Consider the following 20,977-nt stretch of genomic DNA (forward strand, 5'->3'; position numbering starts at 1 on the left):
TTACACTGACTTCAACACTTTTTAAATAATGATAATGATTTTTTTATTGAATGAACTGTTCCTATACGAAAATACATTCATTTTTTTATGTCTATATCTACTATTACTAGGATTGTGATGTATGACTGTAACACTGGAGGGGAAATTTTGAATAACAAATAAGCTATAAAATAATTTGTTTTTAATAACATCTCACTGCGAACAAGTCTGTAGCCACTGTGAAATCAGTTTGAGATGTTCTTTGATATTATCGGACATTTCCTGATTTCGATCTCAATCGCCTCTTTCCATTGCGCAACTCCACAAATTAAGCAACACAATGACATAACAGAATGAGAGACGGGGTTAGGTAATGCAACTGGATGGTGTTTGCTTCGTCATGATAACACACAAACACACACAGAGACACACTGCTGGCTTTTAGGACATGGTGCTCCACATTGACCCAGTGTTGTGTTACTCCTTCCATTACTGCTGACTAACTCTTGGTCTCTGGCTTGAATGATAGCAGCAGGGCGCATGGAGCGGGCCAGCTTCCGTCCGTGTCAAGTTATCTGGCACAGAGGAGCCTGGGAAATCTGGGCCAGCTGAACCCGATCCCTGAAACAGAGCCTGGTGCCGCTGATTCTGGTGTTACACATCCAGCAGCATCTGGCACTCACAGGCGAGAATGACCTTGTGGACATGAGAGGTCATAAAGCAGAAGATCATGACGCAGGGAAGGGTATGCTATGCTAGCTAACATAAAGTCTTAATAGTCTTAGCTACAGTGTTATGACTGTGGTATTCAAGTAATGCTATAGCTGTGCTTTTTACAAAATCAGTTTCATTTTACACCAGGAGCCTGAACAGGACACTGAATTATAAAATCACCCAGACAAGCCTTCATGCATCATGCCAACACATTAAAATATTCAAAGAAAGTTTTATTTCATGTTTCAGTTAAAAAGCAGGTTTGTTATAAACATCTTTCATCATCACATTTGTCGATGGAGACGTGATGTACAAATCAGTCAAGGTGATGTACCATATGCACGACAACGGTAACACCTGTACAACATCATACAAGCACAGCCGCCATCTTTAGAGGGACCTGAGAGGGATGACCTGCAACGCCTCTTTCTCATTGGTCAATCTCACACCAGAGGAGGAGCACCACAGGTTCGACTGCAGAACTGTGCAGGTTCCGCAGCTGATTCAATTATCATCGACAGTCGTGACAAAAATGACTAAAGCAGGAGCTCGTACCCAGGATAATGTAAACACACAGTGCCAACTCTGAGAACAAAACCACAATTCAAGCAGAAAAAAGCAAAATATACTGTAAGAGTAACAAACACAGAGATTATCATTACTATTAACAATTTAATAAAGAGGTCACAAAATCTGTATTTACATTCTGTTTGCACCAGTTTTCACTTTGAAATAAAAACATCAGCGGTAACTTGACTGTTGTGAATCAGCACCTCCATTATTAAAGCACCTTTGGCCCAGAAAGATTTGTACTGTGTGTCATAAGTAGTAGTAAAAAAAAAGTGTTTTGACTGAATTATGGTACTTTGCATCAGTTACATCACATTCCTGTTATGGGAGAAATAAACTCACCAAAGTTTTTTAAGAAAAGTAAAATTTTAATCCTGATTTCTGCTCACCTCAACATGTCTAGATAAACATTCAGCTCTAACATTGTAACAGTCCAAATGTTTGCTCATCATCAGGGTTTTGGCTTGTTCTCTACTCAATTTTTCCTATAAAATAATTAACAAAAATAATGACATAATCTTAGTGGACCCAGGTTTATTTGTGCTGATTAAGATGACCTTGCTGTCGCGTTGCAGCACTTCTGTTTGGACGTGTCTGTGGATGGCACAGCTTTATGCCAGCATTGTATGAGGATACAGCAAGCATTACTGTAGTTGGGATGTGTCCATTGTAATATATGCAGGTGTGTGACCCTGGCTATGATCCACAGGTGACACAGCACTGTCTTTGGACTGACCTGAGAGAGCAGCGACCCAACAGCTTCAGCTTGTCGCAGAAGCGTGAGGACATGGTGTTCTTCTTGCAAACTGGACCTGCACAAGGAGGAACACAACTCAGAGATCAAATGCCATGAAACACTGCAATAATGTTTCTTCAGAGTGATTTTACCCAGAAAACCAAAGACATATTGTAATATTGAAATTGTGTGTTGATAGTGAACCTGCTCGGCCAGAGAAACAGACAGATTGAACGTTGCTGGCAAACCTGTGTTGGTCTTGCATTCCTGCATATTGCACTTCCTGAGTGTTTCTGGTTTGGAAATCTTCTCACAGAGGCTGTTTGGCATTACAGCCAAATCCTTCTCACTCACGCAGTTGACTTCCCGCTGCTGCTGACCCCCACCACAGGTCACAGAGCACTGCAATGTCACACACAATCACACACATACAGAGTGAAAATTTAGTCCGCCGCTATGAATATTACAACTGCGTCAAGGAACACTCGATCGTGCGTGACTGACCTCCTCCCAGTCGTCAGCCATCCAGTGAGTGCAGGGCTTTAGACTACAGGGCTCTGTGCTGTTTGGCCTGAGTGTGGTGCTACAGCGGTGAGGTGCAGGGCAGTACACCAACCGCTCCCTGATGCCTTCACCACAGCTGCCAGAGCACTGAGGAAAACAAGCGGAGAAGATTCGGCTTTTTGCTGCGATTGAAACAAAATGCAATCTCTCTACATTTGCATCTGTATAATATGGGACATGAATGGATCATATTCATAAATTTGTGGAGTTGGGGGTGGATGCACTGGTGAAATATCCTCAACTGTTGATGTTGAGCATAGCAGAGGCAAAATCGCGTGACAGAACAGCAGGAACTGGGCCCTTTGGCCAAAATGGTTGGAAGGAAATGAGTCAAAATCCATGTAAATATCTTATGCAACCCAAACAGAAGGTAATAGGTAATAATGTTAAATACTAAAGGGTCAGTTCCCCCAAATAACAAGAAATAGCGTGGGCAGAAATCTTAGGGATGGAAATCTTAAAACCTACGCAAATAAAACTGAAACTAGAGGTAAGACAGAAAATAAACATGTATATCTATATATAAACATGCATAACTCTTTAAAGCTACACAAAATATGCCATGAATGTAATATATAAAGATTGGATGTGCATAATGCTCCTACCGGTCCCCATGGTGATATACTCCAGCTCATACAGGGCTTGTGGGGGCAAGTCAAGGTGCTGACTGGTCTACTGGACACGGCTTGACAGTGGAAAGGTCTGAGGGCACGTTTACTCTGAGAATCGACACACTGGACATCACGGTACCTCCTTCCCACCACTGCACAGCTGTCTGGACACTGTGGAGAATGTCACAGTGCAATAAATGGCTCACAAAGACATGACAAGTGAGAACGGCAACAGAAACAAACCCATTGGGAAAAGTAATTAGGATTACATATTAAGCGTAATTAACATGTAATAAATGAATGTTACTCACCTTGCTCCAGCTGCCACTCTGCCAGGTGGCGCAGGGCTGCAGGTGACAGGTACGCGCAGGCTCAGGTCTCTTCGCGTTGGCACAGTCCTCATCTTTCTGGGAGCTGCACACCACTGTTCTCCATATTGCTCCAATCCCGCATGTTGTTGAACACTGAGGAGGGAGAGGTATTCTCTCATTAAAACTCAGCTTGGACCGTATGTGTGTCTTTGCATGTTTGCTTCAACCAAGAAATAATGGGCATTGGAAATAAGTTTTCACTAGACCATAAACATTCATGTACAACTAACTAAGTCACCTCTGAATGGTTGGATGCTTTTAAACCACGTTATGCTCTTAAAAAAACGAAGGCAATGGAAAATGGCCAGTATTGATGTCAATTAAAGAGTCAAACTTTTTATATTTTAATTTACTGGTATGCTTTAAAGACTTGGGTTACATGGTCATTAAATGTCTGTACCCACCTCGCTCCAGTTTCCTACAACCCAGAATATATCCATGCTGACGGGCTCTCTGGCCATCAGGTTTCTTTGGTCACTGGTGGAGCTGCTCATGGGACTTTCTGGTTGCTGGTTTTGGCTCTTAGAGCGACCGCTTTTGGACAAGGAAGAGGGCTTTTTAGCACGAGAGGCAGAACTGTTTTTCCTAGGTGTCACAGCAGTCTTCTTCATTTTAATGATCTTCACTGTGGGCTGGGGTGATGCTGCAGTGGTGATTGGTTTTCTTCTTGCAGTTGTGGAAGGAGCTTTCGTTGTGTGGACGCCAGCTTTCATTGGCACTGAATGGTCCTCGTACATGGGAGTGGTGAGGGGAACCCTGTGTGTCCAGTGGCTGTATGGATTGATACGAGGGGTGGTGTGGCGGTTGCTGAAGGGATAGTGGTGAGTAGTCTTTGGCAATGTTATAGTACTGGTGAGTGGGGTGGAGTAGGTGGTGGGTGCTTTGGTTGTCTGCATGGTAGGTGGACTTGTTTGTAAAGTGGGTGTGATGAGTGTATGTGGCATTGGTGTGGTTGATTTAAGAGGACTTTTGAGTGATGTAGATGTGGTAACATCCAGGTCAATAATCCCCTCCACCTCCATCGTCCTATCCTCAACAACATAATCATATCCTGGAGTATACATCACCACATTTGGTGTACTTCCCTCCTCTCCATCCTCCCTCTCTTCTACCTTTTCCTTTTCCACGCTAGTTGCTTTTCTGTCCTTGACTTTAGAGGGGAAACCTTTGCCTCTATTTTCCTCATTTTCCCTCACTTTAATATTGAACTCATAATCATCGGTGTCTATGATTTCAGGGACTGTGGTTTCAGGGATTGAAAGGGATTTGGTGGTAGGGATGAAAGCAGTTGTAGTCTCTTTAGTGGTTGTTTTCTTCCTCACAGTGACAGCAGCTGTGGGCGCAGCTGTGGTCGTGGTGCTTGTGGGAGCCCAGGTAGGTGTAGCAGGATGCTTGGTGGGGTGGCTCTTATTTGGGTAGATGCGACGGTATTTAGGAGGAGGCCCGGGCCGTCTACGAAGGCTTGAGTTAGGGCAGCTCTGCAGGGCGCAAAGTGATCTGGACCGAGGTTTGGTCGAGAGGTCGCAGGTCTTCTTGGGTGCTAATGCACACATGACTGTACGTGAGCGAACACCTCCTCCACATGTGACTGGACACTGCAAAAGAGGAAGGACATAAATGACATATCAATGCAGAAAAAGTCAGAGAGATAACAGCTATGGAGAAAAAAAAAACATACCTCTTCCCAGTTGCCAACAGCCCAGTCCTGTCCACAGGGTACATCTCTGTTGCACGGCACTATAGGTTTGGGTTTAAGGAGATGCTTGCACTCGACAGGGTGGAGCACCCGTTCCTCCCCTGACACCGTGCGAACACAGAGTACCGTTCGCTTCCGTACCCCTTCTGATCCACAGGTGGCTGTACACTGCTGCCAGCCACCCACCCACCACCTGCGGAAGAGGTTATGGACAGGAAAAGAGGGTGAGGAGAGGGGCTGCTGATGGAAGAGGCAGTCAAAAAAGATATGAGGCAACATGGTGAGCAGGCGATGTTGTCATCTCTGTCTAACAATGAACATGGCTGGGTATTGTTTGAACATGTTTGATAGTATTGTCATTGCGTTACCTGAGTTTCTGTAGTGAAACCAAAACAATATGTTTTGAAAGCACATTTGTCATTTAGCAAAAGAAGCTCAACTTGTTACATACAATTCTATTATATTTCTAAAAAATATAAATGTTAAGCATGTTATATATCCTCAGAACACAAGCAACTGTGCAAGAACTTTGCCTGATTAAAATACCCAAACTAGCAAAAATGTGGATTTAAGTCAGGAACTATGTGATCAAAGAGTAAGTAAACAAAACTATAAATTTGACCAGGCCATCGGCGCCAACTTTTGGTATTTATTTTTAATATGTTGTATAAACACATTTTGGTTGTTACCCAAAACATACTGAGGTTCCATACCCAGCCATAAAGATAAAAATATAATTGAGATAATTAGCTTTATTGGTTGAATTTTTGATGTCTCTCATTACAATAAAACCCAGGGGCAAGGGGAGAGCACGCAGTATCACTCTTATGACGAACTGCAAAAAATAGATTAGGCAGTGAAATGAGAGCCTAACTAAAACCACAGTTCAGTATGTTTTGAGGTAATAACAGTGACAGAAACACAGTTAAAGAGCATTTGAGAGCTAGGACCTTGCAGGACAATCCATAGTCTTGCATTTTCGGTGTCTGTCTTCAGGACGGCTCTCTGGGTCACACAGAGACTCGTCCACCACACCTACATCCACCTCAAAACACCGCACCGGCTGGTGCTGCTCACCTAAAACAGCCCGGAAGTAAGAAAGCAGATGGCCAGGTCATAAATAAAATGCCTCTGAGATCCTCCAAGTAGCATGAATTTTTAGAAATAAGAATTTTTCCTGTCAAACACTAACCTAAGCCACAGGTGGTGCTGCAGTCTGTCCATGCCCCGTGTCTCCATCTGTACATGGGCTCAGTGACCTCATTTCCTGTCTCCCTGGTCTTCTTGATGATGTACTCGTACTTTATACCTGGGTTCTTCTCCTGAAACAGCAACTGGAAAACCACAAGTTATTACGCATCTTATAATTTCCAGACTGTCAACATAAAATATTTGATATACAAGAATAGATTTTTCATATTTTCAACGATTTGAGTCCACTATCCTTATCCATCCCCAAATTACTCTGCATAGATACTGGGGAAAGATATAAATTGCTGATTGCTTCTATACATCTCAGACTACCGAAAGATGTAAAAACAGTGGAAATGAATGCTCTCCACTCCCTTCAAACACCTCTGTAATATGATGGCTACCTGGAGCATGACTGGCTGTTTGGTGGGTCCAGGAGCGGTGAGGTTCTCCATGTTCCCGTCACGTTCGTAGAAAAATGTCGTCCCTCCGGCCTCGTACTCCCCATTCCACTGGATGATGAAGTTGCCGTTGAGGTAGTACTCCTCCGTTGTCTCGCTCCTCAGAGCCAGGAAGTTACCTGCCTCCTCCACTTCCTTCACCAGGATGTCCCGCGCCCCCTCAGGTATCACCCCCACGTCCATGTACCCTGGGAGAGCCGGGAGGGGAGTCAGAGTCACAGCGAGGTAATGGATGGCCCACCATGGCTGCTGCCACACTCACATCCAGACTACCAGACAGTTTCTCTCTGATCTTTAATAGAGGGTGGGCTCAGTCTGTGGGGGTGGTTGGCATGTGTGTGTGTGTGTGAGTGTACGTGTGCGTATTCGGCGTGGGGGGCACTGCCCTGTCTCTGTTTTTTATTGTGTTTGGATGGGCGGGGGGGGGGTTTGGGGGGAGAAAGCAGCTATGAGTAGGTCTCTGCAGTTTAATGATGTTTGTGGGAAGGTGTGTGTGTGTGTGTGTGTGTATGTGTGTGTTTCTGTGTTTGTGCAAAGGAGGGGGAGGTTTGCCCTTACTCTAAGCCTTTTGAAGTCTTACACATCTGGGCTGGTTATCTGGAAAGGATGCTGTGCAGGGCAAACACACACAGGCAGAGAGAAAGAGCGAGGGGAAGAAGGAGGGATGTTTTTATTAAGAGCTTCTCTCTCTATTAATCTGTCTTTGCTGTGTGTTGATTCCGGGTGTGAGTTATAGTTTTCCAAGCGCAGTAATATCAGCCAAAGACATGTCTCTCTTTAGACGAATGCAAACATGGGCCTGCAGACACACACACACACACACACACATCACACCAGCCAAGTACAGCAGGACAAACAGCTGCACAGTGTGGACAAGAAGGCTGCCATGACAACAAGGAAACAACACAATGGCGTAATGCTAAAGAAGTGTCCTGAAATGACTTTTCGCCTGTAGACATAAATTTTAATTCTGCACTTTTTCGCACTCTTCTGGTAGGTACATCAAAGCTGTTCCTCATTAATAGGTTGTCTGTTGTGCATTACTAAAATGTTATAATTGTATGAATGCTTATGTCTAAACAATTCAATTTGTTTCCAGCTGCTCAAATACTCTTTGTGTTGAACTCACCAAAGCCCTCTCCTTCATCAAACGACTTATAGACCGTCTCACAGCTTTTGCCATCACCCAAACAGACTCCACAACGATCCTCCACTGCGTTTGAGTCAATGCCATAGTCACAGCCCACCTCCTACAGACAAAACACACACACACAAACACACACAAAGAAAAATACAACCAGAAACATTACATAAGTTTGCACAGACAAACCCTTCCCTCCATTACACTGTAGTTACACTGCAGCTCCTGTCATGGTATATCCACTATAACCCGCCCCACCCCCCAGTCTCTGTTAGTCTCTTACCCAGCCACACTACCTTGCACACTCCGTTGACGCAGATGCTCCTGGAATTATTGTTCATGAAGCACGGTGTCCCATCTGTCACAGTGTCAAGCATCTTCTCCGAAAAGTACTCACTGACTGGGCGACAGTGCAGCTCACAGGGATGTACTAAAGACGGTTGAGGGTTGGGGACAAGAGCAGTTTAATTTAGTCTGATGCCAGTGAAATGCTGAGTGTGAGTCAAGTCAACCAACGTCAAACCCAACTATCAGGAACAGATGTTGACACACACTTCTCATTAAGTAATGAAGTAATGTATAAACAGTGATTTGATTATGGGAAATGAGACAAAAGGAATGCACTGAATTGTACTGAAACATTGTATGGTCCGGCTGTGATAGAGCAGATGCATCAGTGAGGGCTTTCCAGTGTAAATGCTGCCCCCTGTTGGCTGATACATACAATCACAGTTACAGATCTTCTGTTTTATGAAAAGGGGAAGTGCAAAAAAAAAAAAGCTGCTAGCTGGGCTTCATAGTGCCGATCCTGCCAGAAAAGGACGCGGGACCTCTTGGTTTTTGACTGCTTCTGTTCTGGTACCTATGTGCAAATATAGTGAAATAATAATTTACAGACCGGTTTTCAAGCAATTTCTTGTTCTGTATTAGTTTAGATTTATTCTTAAAAAGTAGGGAGCTCCAACTGTTTGTGCAAGAGAGTGCAGAGTGAAAAGCTTAAATTAGGCCTATGTCAGGCACTCAGACAAAACAAAACTATAAAAACTGCTGCAGTCAGAACACTGAAGCACAGAGGATCAGCAGTGTGCAACTGCAAAGTAAAAATGTCAAAAAAAAGTTACATTTGCTGTAATTTTGTTAAGGAATGCCCCCCCCGCCCCAGCTGAATTCAGTCCAGTCCCTTACATTGGGCAGTGGATGGCCAGAGGACATAGACTGCCACACAGGTATGCAGTAAAACCTGACAGGGGGGGAGGAGGAGAATCGTGACATATATGGTGTAACATATAAGGCGTGTTCTGTACACCTTTCAGGACCTGCGCCTGCCTCGTCACCCCTTTGCTCTCACATGCGCTTTTCGTTCCGTCACTTTCTGGTTTACAAATTAAACGCTTGTTGCAGGCATATGTGTGATTCTGGCTGTATGTAATCTGTAGTAGCTAATTGTATGTTTGAGGCTTTGACCACTTACATGGGTTAGCCACTGGAATCCACTGGTAGAGCTCATTGTGGTAGGGCACAGTGTCAAACTCACTGCACAGCATCTCTCGAAAGGTTGGTTTATTCTGCTGACAGGGTTTTGTGTTGCAGGTTCGATAACGCTTCCTTTCCCCAGTGCAGTACTTGCCCCCGAACTCTGGTCTGTGGAAAACAGTAGCATCAACCATGTGATCAGTATCGTTTCACGATGTCATCTCTTGTGGAAGACATGTCAATGAACTGCAAGAAGGTTTAATAGCAAAAAACAGAGCGAGAAACAGGTCAAGAGGCAGATGCAGATCTGGAGTCAGATCTTACTTAGGGTTGTTACATTCCCTCTCTGCTGACTGAACTCCGGTTCCACAGGTCCTGGAGCAGTGAGACCAGGTGCTCCACTGTCCCCAGCCCCCATTCACCGTCTCTGGGAGTTTACCCACAATCACACACTCTCCTGAGATACACCACTGAAGGAGAAAATGCTGGTTAGATCACTCAAATAACACCAGTAATAAGACTCTTTGCCAGCTAACGTTCTCCTACCCCAGGCTGATGAAACCCAACCCTAAGAAGACAAAGCAACTGGCACCACCCACCTTCTCTGGTCCACAGCGAGTGCCGTCTATGGGTGAGTCCAGTTTGGAGCGACAGGAGCCGTTTACTGAACACCACAGAATCTGGCAAACGTTCTAAAAGAAAGATGTAATCCAAAACCAGTGAGAAGAGGGTCTATTTCCTGACAGTCTACCATTCAGGTGCACAATACTCACATCAACCTCATGGCAAAAGGTAGCGTTTGGGCCATACTGGAGCTGGCACTGGTGGTGTGTGGTGTAGCGGACACCGAGGCGAGCCAGTGGTGTGGTTAGGTCCCTCTTGGAAGGACGGTCATCCAGACAGAAACCCCAGCCGCGACTGAGACAGACACACAAGAGGTGATAGTGAATGTGTGACCTTCACAAAGAGATGAAAAAGAGGAAGGTGCAGAAGGCGTGGTGGTTGAGAAAGATACCTGACAGAGAGATGAAAAGAGAAAACCTGACATCAAAGCAGGGAGGAGGTTTGTTTGAGAGAAGTTCTGACTTGTGGCTACTAGCATGCTTTGAAGATTTAGCAGCATTTTAAAAAATGTGAAAAAGAACTTGTGCCATGTCGATATGCCAGGAAACCATTTGCTTTCACTACACATGCTGTCATACTCCACAACTTACAGACCAATTTTCACGTAATTTCTTGTCCTTTAGCAGTTTTGATTTGTTCTTCAAAAGCTCACTTGATGGGAAAACATCAGGATTTGAGAAAATTACAAGCTAAAGGCATCTAACATCTATTCTGACTTTGAAGGAGCTTCTGGTGAAGTTGTTGTTGTCAGAAAGAAATTGATTCCACAGTTTTCAATAGAAAATAATGAGAGTTGAGGCAAACAGGGTGTGACCGCCCTCTAATGTTCCTTTAGGCTCCTCTTCCTTTGAATTGTGCTTGTTCAACATATTTGGACTGAAGTTCTTTGTTGCTCTTTTAAAACTTGGTTTACCATGGTTTGCTACACATCAGTGTTTGTATAATTTAGCTACGTTCCAACACACACCACACCCATTGCGTTTTTTGGCTCATTTTCACCGCCCCCATTCAAATCTGCACCAGTATCCAGGAGGAGTCAGTGTAGTTTGGAATTACTCCCCTTGTCACCATAATTTCACAACCTTGGCAATTCACACAATGTGCAGACAACTCAAGTGTTCCTCACAAAGAAAAACAGTGTTAAAGCTGAATGAACCATGTTATTATTTTATGATTAATGGCTTCAGGAATAAGCATGAATTCAGCCTTACTCGAGGAAGCGTGTGATGTATTCTTTGGAGCAGGGAGACCAAGTGAGAGGCGAGCTGTCATACATCAGCTGTCTGGACATGATGAACGGGTGCCTCCCCTCCAGCTCACAGTCATTACCCTGGCCGTCATGATGAATCCCAAAACTGCGTTCAAACACAATGATATTATCATTTCACATAGACACGTTTCACAATAGATGGTCTTCATGCTATAATGGAGGCCTTGAGCTCTTGGATGTTCAAAAAGCTGAAACTGCCTCTGAACAAACAACTTGTTAATTTCGATAGAATTCAACTGCAACGTGTCACAATCCTTTGATACATGCAAGTAATACATTTGCTTCCAAGTTTGAAATACGTCCAAAGCCTTTGATGTTTTGTGTTTGTGCATGTCTTAACATTGTTTCCTGCTAGTACAAAGCAGTAAAGTACACTGATGTCTTGCCCAAACAGGATATACTAAAGATTTCTACATTGAACCTTGCTTCCAAAAAGGTTGGAACGCTGTGTAAAACACTCATAAACAAGAGCGTTTTTTGACACAAACTTAATTGAAAACTGCAATACAATATATTTAATGTTTCACCTCCTCAGCTTCAATGATTTTTGTAAATATCTGCTTATTCTGAATTTGATGCAGCAAGATGTTTCAAACAAGTTGGGACAGGAGCAACTAAAGACTGGGAAAGATGTTAAATGCTCTAAAAACACCTGTTTGGAACATTCCACAGGTAAACAGGTTGATTGGTAACAGGTGATAGCATCATGATTGGGTATGAAAGGGGCATCCTGGAAAGGTTCACAAGCAAGGATGGAGCGAGGTTCACCACTTTGTGAACACATGATTGTATTAAAGATATTGTTACAAGGGCTTGAGAAATGCATTCGAGACTGCATTCTGTGTGTATTTGCATTTTACACAGCATCCAACATTGGAATCAAGGTTGTAATTTATGCATCATATTAATAACATATAGTGTGGGATTAACTCTCATCTTAGGCATTCAGCTTCAAAAGAGCTTACTTCACCAGGAAAATATCTGTGTCACAGTAATCCACCACTAAAAACTAGCCTAACTTTTGTGTCACTTTCAGTGTGACTAAATGATCTCCGCACACCACATCAGTCTTCTCAAGTATCCGTCCTTTTTAATGTCCGGTTACTAGATACTAACCATTATTTGCATACAACCAATTCATTGCCCATTGTTATGATATTCAGGGTTTCACAACAATTACAAATACACACATATTCACACGCACAGACCTGTGGCCCATCTCATGAGCAACGGTGAAGGCGACAGGTAGTCCCGAATCCTCATTGATGTTGCAGCTGCGGTGGGGCTGACACATCCCAGACAGATGAGACAGACCCAGGGTCTCACAGGGCTGGTTCATTCCAGCACAGATGTCTTTCCTGGGGGGGAAACACATGTAAATTAAATGAGTGCACGCCATATTTCCAGCATAGCATCACCCAGCATCAGGGTGTAACATTTATCCAGTTCATTTAAGAGGTCTATTGACCTGTAAATGCATATGTGTGTGTGCCACTTACCTGGTGACCAGCACAGCCACGTCATGGTGAGCTGGGTGTGTGTCACTCTGGGGGTTGAGGTTTTTCTGCCAAGCACAGAAACTGGCCAGAGTGGTGTCTGCATGGTGAACAATCTTCAACCCTTTCTGCAACAAACAGCAGAATTAGAGATACTAGAGATACTCTGCACGTTTTTGGCATCATTTGCATTTTTTACTTTCTGTCATTTCAGAACAGCTTGAGATCAGTTTTGACCCTGAAGAAAAATGCTGGTTTTCATTCTTTCAAGGGGAATTTAGAGAGCTGTGTCAGTTCCTGTAGATGTAGGTATTCATCTACTTCAGTGTGAGCACAGTTCCAGCAGGGCCACATGGACATGACTTCAGTGTGTTTATTACACACAAGTGATGACAGTTTTTTTTTTTCTTTTCAGTGGCAGCTAAATAAGGTTTTCTGTGTATGTGATCAGACATTTCATTGGAACAAACAAGATTTTCGATGTTGTTCATGGTTTGTCCTCCAGATTCTTGAATTTTGTTTGAATGCCATGTGTAGAAGTCTGATAAACCTAATGAAGGTCAACACATAACACTCAGTGGGGTTTGAATCTTCAGCTGGATCTTTGCTGTGCAAGACGCTTCAACCACAGCCAAATGAAGGTGAGTCTCCCAGTTTACTTCACCTCCTAACAACCCCTGTGAGGAATGTTCCATAGACATGCATGTGCTTTTGTTGTTCACACTTCAATGAATGAGTTGTCAAAGCAGAAATCACATTAAAGTTTCCTGAGAAAACTCTTTCAGGAAAGTGTTACCTCTTCTCCCTGCAGCAGAATGAGGCGAACCAGAATGACGTGGATGGCATTCCCAATACTGGCATCATGAAAGATTCCAGCCACCTGTCAACACAGAAATCATTCACTTAAAAAACAGCTGTGCACAAGCTTTGAGGCCAAATACAAAAAGTGAAAAAGGTCATTCTAACCCCTCACCATGTTCATGATGGTAAAGATGTAGGACTCCACATTATCGCTGCCATGGTATTCTATGAGTTTGGAGTCGGCCACCACCATGGTCTCCACCCACCGCTCTCTGCTGACTGAGCGCTGCGAGCGGGACTGAGCCTGATCCTCCCCCCTCTCTTGCTCCCTCTCCCATTCCTCCCTCTCCCTATCCACCTGGACAGAGTTGCTTGGAGCATCTACAGCATGGATAATGGAAGACGTCACTTGCAGTGCACTCGTGCCTTATCCTTGCTTGACATAGAAAAAATACTCACTTGCGTAAAATTGCACAAACATCTGCAGTATCATTCATGCACGCAGAGACATTCAGATACACACCTTGAACTCCACACGGGCTGGGTGTTCCTTTGGACTCGAGACTGCGTGTTTTCCTGTGACTTTCTGTCGTAACTCTTGGATAGACAACATGGGGCTCTGGAGTCCCTGCAGGATCATCAGGAGACTTCTGGACAGGTTCAATAAAATAGTGTCCCTCTGGCAGAGAGAAGAAGCCTCTCTGAAGAAGACAAAAATGACACAAATGAGTATGAATTGAGTAGAAATGATCAAGCATGGGCAGAACAAGCAAAATACACAGATACCCAAATCTGAAAATTAAGGAAAATCTCCACTGATTTAATAATTAGGGGCACGGTGGTCCACTCAATCTCAGATTAAAAAGATTATTCTTTCATCCAAAAATCTTGCCTAATGCAGCTTTAAATCTCTTTTGTAATGTCATGCATTCTTGGACTGTGACTAAAACAGAAAATTTGGAGCCTCGTAACAGGCATGCTTTTGTGTTACAACGTTTATGGGCTCAACAACAAAAATTGTAGCATTTCAATAACTCCCACACTTCAAAGAGGTTGCACTTTCCCTCAGAAAGCCACCTGAAAAGGTCATTCCTCAGTAATTTCCATCATTAGTCAACAGATCTTAATATGAACCTTCCTTCCTCCCTGGGGCACATTCTCTGTCTGCTGCAGCAGCAACACAGAGACTTTTTCCTAAGTATGCCATGCATGTTCTTACTGGTGCAGACTATTTACTTGCTGATCGGTGAGGTCTGCCGCTGAACACACACATCGACACAGAAACACACCCCCACACACTAACACAGCTACATACAAACATACATGCATGCAAACACACAAAGGAGGCTCTCTGACCTTTCCTTGTAAACACATGCTTTATGCATGTTACACCTCCAGCTCACTGTTTGCAAGTTCTATTCAGTAAGGTGATTCAATGTTCGAGTGTGTGTGTATGTGTGTGTGTGTGTGAGAGAGAGAGAGTTGGTTTTGTGTCAAGCTGAGTCCCAACAAGCCCAGACTGTTCCGGGATGAGCCCCTCCCTCTCCCTCTCTAAAACGACTTGCAGAAGACAGAATGAGAGCGAGATGCTTCATTGGTCAAAGAGCCAAACAGATGGAATGAGTACAAGTGATTATTCAGCTGTAATTTTTACATGTTAAAAGATTCATGCATGAATAACCACAATGCAGGATATCACACCCAAGTGACCAAAAACAAAACCCACTTCAGATGCACATGTATTGAGTCAAACAAGATTCTTGGCTCTCCTCTCAGTGTTTGAGGAGCAGACGGCAGATGTAAAAAATTAGGCCATGCAGTGCTTACAGTTTGGCCAGTTGTGGTTCCAAGGGTCTACCCCGCTGTTTGCTGCAGTTATGCACTGTTCAGCTTTCTGGGTCATCCTGACAAGTTTTACATGTGTTTCTAACACGTTCATTCAGCAGTCTGCAGAGCGCTGACTGGGTATCCCATTTCTGCACTCAGGGAGTTCAGCAAGTACAAATCCAGAGGAGCACTCCCTTTGGAAAGGCTGTATTACTCCACCTGTTGCACTCAGCATTGTTAAATAAGATGGAGTGTCCACAAACTTGGTAAGATACAGCTAAGCTGCTCAGGCTTGTTTTTCCATGTGAAACCACAAGAAGAACTACAAGTATGTTGTAAATGATAAACAAACAAAAAAAAAAATCAAAAATCCTCTGTGTATGTCTGAGGTTTGTTATTTTTTTCAAACTGAGATTAAAAAAAGTCTTGAGAAAGGGTTTTCCACTGACTCACAGTGTGGCCTGCAGCCAGGGGTCTTGAGCTGTGGTGGACTCATACACAAAGTATGCAGGCTGATACTGTATGTCTACAGTCAGCTGGGAAAGCTTTGCAGAGGATGATTAACATTTCCCCAGATTAACATTTGCTCTTGCATTTGCATCATCTCACCGCAGGACAAAACTCATTCAAAACCCTATCATACACGTATGAGAGAAGTTTAAGGCGGATTCTGTGGTATTCAGTTATTGTGCCTCCCTGTCGTCTCCTATATGTTTTCCTGAGCGTTAAACTTCCAAGTGAGTCCCAGCAGAAAGAAAGCAGGTGGTGGAGATCAACCAGGAAGGAATGCTACAGAGAGGCCCATCCAAACATTCAGACCATTGCTCTGCATGATCTGTATTATCTGCATACCAAATGCAGTCCAACTGTGCAACACCGCCTGCAAGGCCTAGCTTGTACGGTGTGGTTATGGTGTTACTTGTGATCCTTAAATTACCGTGTGCGGACCCTGTGTCATGTCTGCGCACAACAAACAAAGACAACTTGAAAGGGTACCAGCTAGGACTTTGTTTCCGTTTGAACAAAAATAAGGGATTATTCTGGAGCAGTTTTTGCTCTAAATGCTGAATTCTGTGCCAGCTGAAACAGCTTTGCACTGGAGTTCACTTTGCACTTTCGCCACCTCCTCTCCCTCTGCCACCTCCTGCCCTTCGCCTCCTCCCCCTCGTCCTCTCCATTAATCCCCCTCCTCTGACCTAGAGGAAGCGTGTTTGGGTGTGAGGTGCCAAAGCCAGGGGAGGTTACCATAACACAGGTCTGTGTTCTAAATACATCGCCCATGTGGAACTGCTTTACTTCTGTTTCCTGCTTCTGTGGGTTTTGTAGCGCTGGCCAACTGGGTCTGGAATAAAGTCTCTGCTGTTACACAGCCTGTGGCCTCAGCAGTGATTAGTGGGACACAAGGAGAGGTGGGGGCAGATGGTGCTCATTGCTGCAATATGATTAATCACAACCATTTTCTAGCAAACAAGCATGCATTTATTCTTAGACAACTGTTTCTTGATAATTACAGGTTTCACTGCACTTACTTGCCCTCGGTAGTTTTTTTTTTTTTTTTTTACTTTACAAGCCTGTGAGCTAATTTCTTCCTCAGAGGTCAAACACATTATCATTTTTCATCTGCTTAGTGCGAAGAAACATGCATTTACCCAAGGAAAATACTGATATAATAGGTCTGAACTTGCATGTTCATGCTTTGTGTCGTGCCTCAGGCAGTGGTGGGAAGCTTCTGCTTAGAAATCTTTGGCTCGGCTTGAACTGAAGGTTGTCCCACAGAAGCAAAGAAGGACAGTGACAGCAATCTATAGTCCAATCACTCTGGACCTCAAGATTCCACATGTACGGTAAACTGTAAAGGTGAACGGGGACCTGAACTATGTAAAGGAATAATCGCCTGTAAAATTAATATGGCTCACTGAAGCAAGGCTCTGTTTGTTTGATCTGAGCAGGAGTTTAAATGACATGTTAAGGTGTTAATGTAGCATTTAAACGTCTCACTGTGTCACCTGTTCTGTGCCAGCTCTCCTTTACTTTGCCCACCAAACACAGCCAGATGGGAGATCAGGTTGCAGAAACCATCTCACCTGCCTACAACTATAGTTCAAGGCAATTATGCTGACATTCTGCCAGAACTTCAGCACAGCCTTGACTCAACATAAAAATGAAATTTAAACATAAAGAAGCACAGTTTGAATTTAAAGACGTCTTATAAATTGAGTACGTTTGAGTTTGGGGCTGTTGAAGACATCACTTTGAGCTCTGGGAAATGGTGTTTGGCCCTTTTCATTATTTTCTGATACGTCATAGACTAAATGAATAATCAGTTAATTAAGACAATCATTGGTAGGCCAACTCATAATGAAAACAATCATTAGCTGCAGCCCTAATTTGACTCCTCCACTGGATTACGTCACATTACTGACAAGAGTAAGATAATCAGGACTCAAGAATCTCCTGACTTTTGTAAACTAGTGGTAAATGTTTGATATGTCTTTGTCATTTCATGTTTCTTTGCTGTATTCTTGTGTTTCCTGTCAGTTTCTAGCCTTTAATAACTCCACTGTGCTCCATTAAAAAATAACTATCATGAATTTATATGTTGAAGCTGTCCATCAGCTGGCAGGGTTCCCCTCCCACATCTGTCTGGCTGAGTCTCGCTGTTTAGCGGTCTCTCTGTGGTTTTAGCAGCTTCAAACCTTCTTCCACAAAACAGAAAATCAGTGTAATACACCGCAGCGGTTTCCCTGCTAGGTTGGAAAGAAGGGACAAACTGGAGCATTCCGGATCGTGTAAAAAAAAAAAAAAAAGTTCACTTAATGTGGTTTGTTGTAGATAATTATAATTTAAAGTGACATAACACACTTCTCAAATGAACTGCATTTACAAGATTTGCTAGGAAGAGGCAGGGCAACCCACACAAACATAACAGAGGGGCAGGGAGGCAAGACCCTGCAGGAGAGGCATTCCTGCTGTGACACAATCACACATGAACACCGAAACATTCTTCAGGACTAAAACTGACACATCCCATCATTTCAGGGTCAGGAGGGTCCACATCTTTTTCCCATTTGGTTGTTTCAAAATATGCTAAATACATATTCTTTCAAAAATGCTTAAGAGTGCTATTTGGGTGAATTAAGGCCTTAAAACTCAACTCCTACGCAATGCCTGCACCATAGATTTCTCCAGAAAGGCTCATATGTTGCATATCTATTCTCATAATTCAAGTTCTTCATATGTTGAGCTGCTCACGTTTCTTTCTGCAGCCCAGCTGTCTTCTCTCCTTTGTAGTTGAACTTGTTTGATTAGAAACACCACAGCTGAAGTAAAGAAAAAGAAAAAAAGCACAAGTTCTCTGAACAAAAGACGCATGGCCCTATATCCTGTCTCTCCATCTGTCAAACCTGATTGTTCCAATCTATAAATATATATCAAAATCTATAGCTGAAGCTCTCTGTCAGCATAGAACAAAGTAACACTGCACGTCTTCAGGGTGGGGGCTGCAAAGAGTGTCTGCAGGAACAGACAGCGATTTGAATGAATGAATGAGTGAGGCTGAGGAAAACATCTGAGAGACAAAGAGGACAGAAAGGGTCTCATGGCTGGCCGAGAGGCAGCAGCCGTCAGCGGGTCTGCAGCACAGTCGTTCTGCAAATAGTGTCAGGAAGTCTTTGAAGGGCAAACTAACACACAGGGCACTGTCAGATAGAGGGGTTTGCTTAACAACCTATGACTGCCTAAACCACATACCAGCTTCTCCAGAGTGATGCCCCCCTTTCTCCTGTGCATTAAAAACCCTTCCCCCAAAGAGCAACTCCATTTCTCAAAGAGATATGACGTTCAGTGCAGATTTAGGGAGGAAGATAAAAGCCTTGCATAAAGGCTTTGTTTGGATTACGAGGTTCAGTTTGATGAATGAGAGAGAGGTTTGAATTGACATTTTTTGGCTCTTTGCATGTAAAACAACATGATTCCTCACCAGTCCTTTACAGGTGCTGATAGCAGCAGTTCCTCGCACATCGGAGGCTTCCACGGTGCCGAGGAGGTGGCAGGAATTCCCCTCAGACAGACGATGCTCAGTCCTGTTGGCACTGCCGTTCCTCCTCTCCAGGATGTAGTCCCTTGAGACCAGGTGGTTGTTTGCAGTCAAATTGAACACTAAAGGGCGACCCTTGTAGTTGACCTTGTAGTAAACCTGTCCGTCCAAACCAAGGGTTTGCAGGTCACGCCTGACTCGCGCACCCTTGAAGTGGTGAGACACAGAGTGGGAGATGAACTCTCCATCAGCCGTGGTTTTCACTGGGTGGACGATGGATGACTGGGACAACTCACCTGCAGAGCAGAGTTGAATAAAATGCAACACACTATATGGGGCTCCATATACTGTTCTAATGTACTGATAAACTTATTATTAGTGCATATTAATATGGTATGCAAAAACTTTCCCACTCATGCACTCAGTTCAGACGTGCACAGAGAAGCAGCTTCAAGTGTAACTGCACCACACTGACCTTGCTCTGGAAAGAAGGAGAGGAGTCTGCCTGAGAGCTCTTCGTGGCCGGCTGCCAGAGAGAAAACAAAGTGTAGCAGAAAAAGAACCGGACACTCCTGCGAACATCGCATATTTCATGTAACCAAACTCAAAGCACTGCAAAAGAGTCCTGGGCACCGGGGTTCCAGTGGCGTTACAGGCGACCACTTCGATCCTGCGCTGCACTGTGTCATGTCATGGACAAGCTCAGAAATCTGCCCTCACGAAGGGAAGCATGCATCGAGCAAGACTGGGAGCCAGATCATGGTTTAAAGAGGGGGAAAGCTCCGGCTCTGCGGAGGAAGGAGGGGAGGAGTGTTCTTTGGACCAGTGTCTACTTTTCCTTGCGAGGCGCGCGAGGATCGCTGGTGCGGAGGACGCAGCGTCGCAGATTTGAATAAACCAGCCGTCCTGTGTCGAGACTTGTCACTAAATCCTGCACCATCACGAGATAATGCACTGCCTCTCCCAAAAAGCCTTGAGCAAATGACGTGGATCAGCTTAATGGATGCAAAGAGGAAATATGTCATTACAGCATTGTTGCAGTGCCTACATGTAACTGTAAAAGTCAACCAATCAGAAGTGGTCTTTGGAGTGAATTCATCACCTTTAGATATGTTAGAAGAGTTATAACAGTATTCAACATAAGCAGTAAGGACTCTGAGCTGAACTCCTAAACAGATTTATGGAGAGCTTTCACATTGGTCTCCTTACTTGCTTACTTCTGAGTTTGTGGAGAATGAGTCATAGTGCTGTTTCCTCAGCACAGGTACAGTTATGTAAGTGTATATAAACTGATACCTGACCTATAGCCATACCTTGTAATGCTCCATGGTTTGACATGGATGCATACAGGAAGGCAAAGACTTGGAGAAATGAACGAAACCCTACTCTAAAATATGTGAATTAGTGTTTAGTTTA

General features: G+C 43.8%; 1 protein-coding gene across 1 annotated transcript; it reads right to left on the reverse strand.

Moving 5' to 3' along the window:
• Positions 1-877: 877 nt before the first annotated feature.
• Positions 878-20,329, reverse strand: LOC143320267 (A disintegrin and metalloproteinase with thrombospondin motifs 12-like). The gene is made up of 24 exons (XM_076729763.1): positions 20,037-20,329; positions 19,505-19,857; positions 14,222-14,399; positions 13,871-14,079; positions 13,694-13,777; positions 12,901-13,025; positions 12,610-12,759; positions 11,343-11,486; positions 10,281-10,425; positions 10,107-10,199; positions 9,832-9,977; positions 9,506-9,675; positions 8,331-8,464; positions 8,023-8,143; positions 6,837-7,081; positions 6,434-6,575; positions 6,192-6,318; positions 5,224-5,434; positions 3,950-5,140; positions 3,486-3,638; positions 3,169-3,345; positions 2,504-2,650; positions 2,248-2,401; positions 878-2,075 (listed from the first exon to the last, which is right to left on the reverse strand). Exons 1-24 carry the CDS (start codon positions 20,146-20,148, stop codon positions 1,960-1,962), a joined length of 4,827 nt encoding a protein of 1,608 aa, XP_076585878.1. The 5' UTR covers positions 20,149-20,329; the 3' UTR covers positions 878-1,959.
• Positions 20,330-20,977: the final 648 nt, after the last annotated feature.

Source organism: Chaetodon auriga, chromosome 5, assembly GCF_051107435.1.
Source record: "Chaetodon auriga isolate fChaAug3 chromosome 5, fChaAug3.hap1, whole genome shotgun sequence".
Lineage (NCBI taxonomy): Eukaryota > Metazoa > Chordata > Actinopteri > Chaetodontiformes > Chaetodontidae > Chaetodon > Chaetodon auriga.

Excerpts from the sequence above, each read along its gene's own strand:
- LOC143320267 (XM_076729763.1), bottom strand. The coding sequence starts at position 20,148 with ATGCGATGTTCGCAGGAGTGTCCGGTTCTTTTTCTGCTACACTTTGTT. Across the intron at positions 5,435-6,191 it reads ACTATGGATTGTCCTGCAAG|GTGGTGGGTGGGTGGCTGGC; the intron begins GTCCTAGCTCTC and ends CCTCTTCCGCAG. Across the intron at positions 3,639-3,949 it reads TTGTAGGAAACTGGAGCGAG|TGTTCAACAACATGCGGGAT; the intron begins GTGGGTACAGAC and ends CTCCCTCCTCAG.